The sequence below is a fragment of the Vicia villosa genome, unplaced genomic scaffold (assembly GCF_029867415.1).
Source record: "Vicia villosa cultivar HV-30 ecotype Madison, WI unplaced genomic scaffold, Vvil1.0 ctg.002240F_1_1, whole genome shotgun sequence".
NCBI lineage: Eukaryota > Viridiplantae > Streptophyta > Magnoliopsida > Fabales > Fabaceae > Vicia > Vicia villosa.
Window position 1 is genome coordinate 342,672 of NW_026705874.1, and position 7,805 is coordinate 350,476.

The 7,805-nt window shown below is 38.6% G+C and overlaps 1 protein-coding gene across 1 annotated transcript; it reads right to left on the bottom strand.

Annotated features, from left to right (window-relative positions):
• Nucleotides 1–291: 291 nt before the first annotated feature.
• Nucleotides 292–1,008, bottom strand: LOC131638279 (uncharacterized). The gene has a single exon (XM_058908832.1). It carries the CDS (start codon nt 1,006–1,008, stop codon nt 292–294), a length of 717 nt encoding a protein of 238 aa, XP_058764815.1.
• Nucleotides 1,009–7,805: the final 6,797 nt, after the last annotated feature.

Consider the following 7,805-nt stretch of genomic DNA (forward strand, 5'->3'; position numbering starts at 1 on the left):
GTTCTTCTTCAAAATCTTTTCTTATTCACACTTCAAACATTTCAAACAATTCAAAAGTAAGCTAAGCAATTAAGAGCCCATGGAAAATCATGGATGCAAAGGGTGCCTTACACCTTCCCTTTGCATAACTTACCCCCCCGAACTCAAAATCTTTCAAAAGGTCTTTTCATGTTCTTTTAGCCTTTCTTTAAATTGGATAAAATAAAAGTCGGTGGCGACTCTTGCTATCCGCAACATTTCTTTAAAAAGTCAGTTCACCGTATTACAAGCGGGATATGGCATAATAAGATCTCAAGCACGAGCGCGCACCCATATGAGGTATGGCCCTAAAGGAATGGAGTTCTTTCGTCCCAATATCTTGCTATCAACCTTATAAACCTTATTCCACGATCGTATAAACCTTTGACAATAACCTTGAGGATCATCTTCGTAATAGAACACAATACCCTGAATACTCATTTCATGAGGACTATCTCCTCGAGCGCAACCAAACTGGTGCAGAGCTAATGAAGGATTATAAGTGATACCTCCCCTAATGCCAAGGAGTGGCACATTAGGGAATTCCCCATAATGATAAATAATAGTGATGTCCTCATAAGATCGGGCACACCAATGGATATCTGAATGAGAGAATAACGTTATCCTTCGAGACCACTGCATCCTTTGTTCATTCTTCAGCATTGATTGGGGAAGGTGCGAAATAAGCCACCCTGATAGTCGAGGTATGCAACACATGAGAGTCCCTCGCTCCTTAATGGTACGAGTGTTAAGCGAGTGCAGAATATCTCCAAGCAAAGTAGGTACCGGGTTGTGAGTCAAAAATATTTTGATAGCATGCACATCTATGAGCTGATCTGGATTAGGGAACAACACCAAACCATATATCAATAGAGCCAATACATCCTCAAAAGCATGATAACTCATAGCACTTAGGAACAATCGAGCTTTCTCAATCAGGAGCTTAGAAAGAAAACATATGACTCCACTCCTTGTTTCCCTATTAGACATAATGTCCGACTTCTTCATATGTAAGGCTGCTGCAATAACTTCAGGTTTTGGAACATTCTCTAAACCTGTGAAGGGTACCTAATCAAGAATGGGTATACGAAGTGGCTTAGATAACTCTTCAATTGTAGGTACCAACTGGTAATCTGGGAAGGTGAAATAGTGGTGCCTGGGATCAAAGAACTGGAACAGGACTCTCATCATGTCTTCTTCAAAACCTGAGGTAACCAAACTGAGAAGATAACTAAGCCTTTTGGTGAATTGAGAGTTTTCGGGAACCATTGAGACTAATTCTTTTGTAGGTGTTTTCATGCTGGCTGCATTTGTGGTAAAACACACCTGGGTGTTTAATGTCTTGACCAATGTCATGACATGATTTGTATGGTGTTATGAAGGTTGCATATGTTTAAGCTAATACAAGTTTTGTTAGTGAATGTCATGACCGATTTTCATGACATCCATGTTTGACAGCAGGAGCTGTTATGTTTTACTATTATGTTTCCTGATTTCTCTCAATCTACAATTTAGGAAACAATTTATTGTGAGCTGAATATTTCTCCTAGAAGATTTCGTTAACAACACATTCTGTAACAACCTGATGACGTGTGAATTAAGTTAACTTGGTTAACCCTAATTTATTTCTTAAAAAGCCCGAGGCCCAAGAGCTGCATATTAGAAGACTACAATCCTAATTTGGAACGCAGAGAGATTTGTTAATTGTGAAGAACCATAGTTCTGTGTCTGTGTGTTTAGTCTCTTGTACTCCAAGCAATTCTCTTTTGATGATTGTATTGGAATAGGTTGTTTTTGTACTTTGTCACTCTAAGCTTTTAAGCACGAGTGTGTGTCTCTTTTTAAAGCTTTTAAGTAGATCAATGTGTGTTTTTGAAGTGTGTCTTCTCTCTCATTTGATTTATGTCTGTTTGTAATCACTAATGTGATTGAGGGGGAGTGAGTGGAGATACTCAAGTCTAGGATTAGATTGGAATTGCATTGGGTAGGTCTTAAGTGAGGAGTTGTAAACGGGGGAGTTTAGCTCTGAATTAGTACTGCTTATATTGGATTCCCTCCCTGGGTTGGTAGCCTCCAGAGTAGGTAGTTAGACCGAACTGGGTGAACAATTTGTTATGTTCTTTACTGTTTTATGCTTTTATGTTTTAAAGTATTATTTTGTGTTATTGTGGATGTCATAACATCCAGTACGACATCGGGTGGGAGTTAATAGAATTTTCAATTGGCATCAGAGCAGGCACCCTGCCTGTTTACATCTGGGTGAGATCAAGGAACAACAAAATTCTGCTACTATGGAGAAGGATTTGTTAGTGTTTGGGAATAGACCACCCATTCTGGATGGCTCTAACTATGACTATTGGAAACCTCGTATGGTGGCAGTTATAAAGTCTGTGGACAGCAAGGCCTGAAGAGTTGTGGAGAACGGATGGAAACATCCTTAGAAGGTAATGGAAGATGGAGCCACTGTTCTAATTCCTGAAGAACAATGAAGCAAAACTGAGGAAGAGCTGGCTTTGGGAAATTCCAAGGCACTAAATGCCTTGTTCAATGGAATTGACAAGAATATATTCATACTTGTGCAACACTGTGATCTGGCTAAAGAAGTTTGGGGTATTCTCAAAATAACTCATGAAGGCACATCCAAGGTGAATATGTCTAAACTTCAAATGCTTACCACCAAGTTTGAGAATTCCAAGATGAAAGAGGATGAGACCATTCATGAGTTTTACATGAATATCCTTGAGATTGCAAATACCTCAGGAGCCTTAGGAGAAAAAATGTCTGAAGAAAAGCTAGTAAGAAAGATCCTCAGATCACTGCCTAATAGATTTGCTATGAAGGTGACTGCTATAGAAGAATCTCAAGACATCAACAACATGAAGCTGGATGAACTCATTGGTTCTCTATAAACCTTTGAGATGAGTATTTGTGACTATGTTGAAAAGAAGAACAAGAGCATAGCTTTTGCTTCCAAAACTGAAGATAATTCAAGAGAAAGCAATGGTGGAAGTGATGAAAATCTATCAGAAGCCATAGCCATGCTTGGAAAATAATTCAACAGGTTCATTAAAAGGGTTGATCAGAAGTCTAGACCCAATGTCAAGAACACTTCAAATGACATCAGCAAGACCTATGATCCTAGCAGAAGATTCAAAGCTGAAGAGAAGCACAATCAAGGCAAAGGGGTTCAGTATCATGGATATGAAGAATATGGACACATTATAGCTGAATGTCCTACCTATCTCAAGGAGCAAAAGAAAGGGTTGTCTGTCACTTGGTCTGATGAAGATTCTGACAATGAGCCTGAAGAGGAAACTGCAAAACATGTCATAGTTCTAACAAGTGTCTATGCATCTGATGATGATTCCAGTGATGATTATCTAACCTTTGATGAGCTTGCTGCCTCATACAGGAAGTTGTGTATCAAGAATGCTGAAGTCTGCAAACAAGTGGAGAAGCAAAAGATAATCATAAAGGAGCTGGAAACTGAGAAGAATGAACATCTTGCAACCATAGACTCTCTCAGTAGTGAAACGGGAATGTTGAACTCCAAACTTGATCAAATGACTAAATCTTTCAGGATGCTGAATAATGGAACTGACATTCTGGAAGAAATTCTGCAGTTTGGACAGGGAGCAGGAGATATGTCTGGGGTAGGATTTGTGGCTAAAGCGGAATTCACTTCTGGGGTCAGGAGATCAAAACCTGAAGCCTGCTTGACAAAATAGATGTCAACACCAATGTCACAACATCAAGGAAACAGAAGAAAGAGGCAAACAAAGAAGAAATTCCAAAGATGGAGGTGTCACCACTGTGGAAGATTTGGTCACATAAAGCCATTCTGTTTTCAGACTAGTTGGATATCCCAACCAAACACATCAAGCCAAACCTAAACATGATACTCTTGACAGGAAGCAACAGTGGGTGGATAAGAATGTTGCTCTAGTAGCACACACTTCTCTAAGAATGCATGCCAAGGAAGACTGGTACCTTGACAGTGGTTGCTCAAATCATATGACTGGAAGAAAGAACTTATTAGTAGACATCAAACTTGATGGAACCAATTATGCGACTCTTGGTGATGGAGAAATAAGAAAAGTCAAAGGTGTTGGCAAGTCAGGATGTCCTGGTGTTCCTAATCTAAATAATGTCTTGTTGGTACAAGGACTAGCTGCAAATCTTATAAGTATCAGCCAACTGTGTGATGAAGGGTTCAAAGTCAGATTCACTAAAGAAGAATGTATTGTCACAAATGGAGAAAATAAAGAAGTCATTAAGGGAGTAAGGTCTAATAATAATTGTTACTTATGGGAGCCTAAAACCTTAAAGGTTCCTTCTACTTGCTCCATGGCCACAGAAAAAATAGAGGGTAATCATCAAGAAAGAATTATCAAACTAGAGGTTCCTGTTCCCAGAACAAAGAATCCTGTTGAAAGAATGGATGAGTCTGATGATGAGTCTTATGTTGAAGAACTCACCATTAGTGAACTTGCTGCTGGATATTCTGAGACGTGTCTAATAAATGAAGGACTGTGTAAAAGATTGGCAGTGTATAAAAATGCTTATGCACTATTACAAGAAGAAAGAGTAAGTCTCATGACAAACATTGTTGACCTAGAGAGGAAGCTGTGAAACACAAGATCAAACAATAAGACAACAATGGGAAGTAATCAAGGCATAAACATCAGCAAGTCAGAGGTAAGAACCATTCCTAACAAGATGAAGAAAAAGATGTCCAATCAAAAGCTTCAACATCCGGAAAAACATCAAGAAAATGACACACCTATCTCAGTCAAGAGATGCTATCAATGTGGCAAGATAGGTCACTTTAGGTTCACATGTCCTGAAACTCATGAACCTACCGGAAGAAAGATCCCTCAACAGAAAAATCTGGCCAAAATAAATCCACCTCAGCATAAGGTATGTGTTGACAGTAAACACTCAAGTTGTGGCATAAATGAGAAGGAGGCTATAATGAAAATAGGAAGCTCTAGAAGAAAGAAACCTAAACAAGATGAAGGTCCCAGGAAAGAAGAGTCCATTCCTGCTATAAGCAAGAACACAACAATGAAGTGTGATGCTGTGGAAGAAGGTGAGACTACTATCTCAGTGAAATGTGAAAATGTCAAAACAGATGTCTTAACATCAGAATATGCTGAAAAATCAACTGTGTGCACTGAGATAAAAGGTGCTTCGGGAATTGATAAATGCTCATCTTTCAATATCCAAAATGTTCTCCATAGGGAGATTAGTGTTAGGAAAAAATAATAGAGGTTGTTATAAGATCAAGGAAATCATGTGCAACCTCCTGGAATACTCACAACCTTGACCTAAAGAAAACTATTATGGTTGCCCTTAATGACATCTGGACTAGAGATATGAAAAGAGAAGTTTACCTGTTCAAGGAAAGTATTGTAGGGAACATGGTCCCAAGGGAGCTATCCATTGATCATCAATTTCATCTAAGAGAGGAGCCTCTAGCTGTAGACCAAGCATCAAGAACCTGGATTGAAAGAGCAAATGCTTTACAAATCAACCTGGGAAATCAAGAAAACAAGGAGAGCGTGATTTTTCTTATCACAAATGAAGGTGTAAATCTGATGATGGGTGTGATTCACACAAAAGGCTTAGACTGGTCTAAATTGAGGTGGATACAACAAGGTTTATCTAAGCATAATGTCACGAAGGATGTCGTAACAATGTCCTGCAACATCAAAGATTTTGTGGAGGACAAAAATATTACAATCAAGCTTATGGCCTCTGATCTAGAGTTTGATAATATTTTTACAAAGGGCTTAGAGGTAAAGGTTCTCCTAGTTCTCAAAAGGGTTCTTCAATTGCCGTCCCTCTACAACAACTATTGTGTGCTCTCAAATTGCTATTCCTCCACCGAGTATTGCTCAAAATTCACTCTCTTCATCAAGATGTCTCAACAATCATCTTCATTCTCTCCCAAAGAAGGGTCTTCCCTCAATGTGCATAACACTACTACAAGCTCTGAGGTGACTAGTCCTAACGAGATTCTGAATGATGCGCCCTTGAGAATGGTGCATGTTTTGAAGATAAAGAAACCTAGGATTTCTCATGTAAGGAGACCTAAGGAATCTGTTCGTGCCAAGACCACAAAGTCTTCATCATCCATCCCTCATGAGGACTTAATCAAGGATGGAGTGAGGTATGTTCATAATGCCATTGCTAAAACTGTCACTTGTATATTGGATGAACACCATCAAGTCCCTGGGATATCCATCCCTTTAAACTCTATAATTGCTGACTCTTCAAAAGATTCCGGTGTGAATCAAGATGGCAGTTCTATGAAGGAGACTAAAGATGCTCCTAAAGATGATGATAGTGTTCCTAACAATGTTCCTGGCAATGTCAATGGCATTGACACTGAAGGCCGTGGTGTTGATGCTGATAATGGTGGTGGTGGTACAAGTGCGTCTAGTAAAGGTGCTAATGTTGTGAAAGTTAACAACATGTCTGATGATGGCACTAAGGAAAAATCTCTTGATGCAACACAGTTTGAAAACTTATGAAGCAAGTTAGGAGTCTGCATCTATGAGGAACCATAAATCTCTTTAAAAAAAGGGAGAGAGAATGGGATTGCTTGCTTTGGCAACTTTTCTGGCCAAACAGGGGGAGTAATAATGTCACCCCAGAACAACAACAAGTATGTGTGTGATCAACAATTATGATATGCTTATTTTGTGTTGATCTAATTGATTTGATTATGTGTAGTATAGCAGTTTATTTCTGTTATACTTGACAGTTGCTCATGTGGTATGGTTGTAGTGGTAGTATAGCCATGTTATGTGCTGTGATGTATTAGCTTGTATGCTTGTTAATGGGCAGTAGAAGTAGATGATGGGCATGTTGGTGTAGTATGCTGTACTGTATTAGCTCTGATTGTGTGTGGTTGTGTGTTTTCTGCTGCAAGTGTTTCTCTGATATGGTGTGACAGGTTGTTTTAGCCAAAAATTTGCCAAAGGGGGAGATTGTAGGTGTTTTCTTGTTGGCTGCATTTGTGGTAAAACATACCTGGGTGTTTAATGTCTTAACCAATGTCATGACATGCTTTGTATGGTGTTATGCAGGTTGCATATGTTTAAGCTAATATAGGTTTTGTTAGTGAATGTCATGACCGATGTCATGACATCCATGTTTGACAACATGAGAGCTGTTATGTTTTACTATTATGTTTCCTGGTTTCTCTCAATCTACAATTTAGGAAACATTTTATTGTGTGTTGAATATTTCTCCTAGAAGATTTCGTTAACAACACATTTTGTAACAGCCTGATGACGTGTGAATTAGGTTAACTTGGTTAACCTTAATTTGTTTCTTAAAAAGCCTGAGGCCCAAGAGCTGCATATAAGAAGACTGCAATCCTAATTTGGAACAAAGAGAGATTTGTTATTGTGAAGAACCGTAGTTCTGTGTCTGTGTGTTTAGTCTTGTACTCCAAGCAATTGTCTTTTGATGATTGTATTGGAATAGATTTGTCGAGTAGGAACGATGAAGTGGGAAAACCTTTTGAGGAGTGTATATACGATACAGATCGAATCTTACCTTACTTGAAGCAACGAGTAGCAATGACGAAGTGGGAAACCCTTTTGGAGATTTGTTGAAAGAGGAAACAAATGCACTGATAAATCGTATGCACATATCGGATCTCTGTTTTTAGTTTACTTTGTTGGTTGTTTAAATGCTTTATAGAATGGAAATCACTTTTCTGTGATGTTATGATGTTATTTTATAGAATGAATTAGTAATGAGTTTTTATG

Coding starts and splice junctions, on each gene's coding strand:
- LOC131638279 (XM_058908832.1), bottom strand. CDS start 1,008: ATGTCTAATAGGGAAACAAGGAGTGGAGTCATATGTTTTCTTTCTAAG.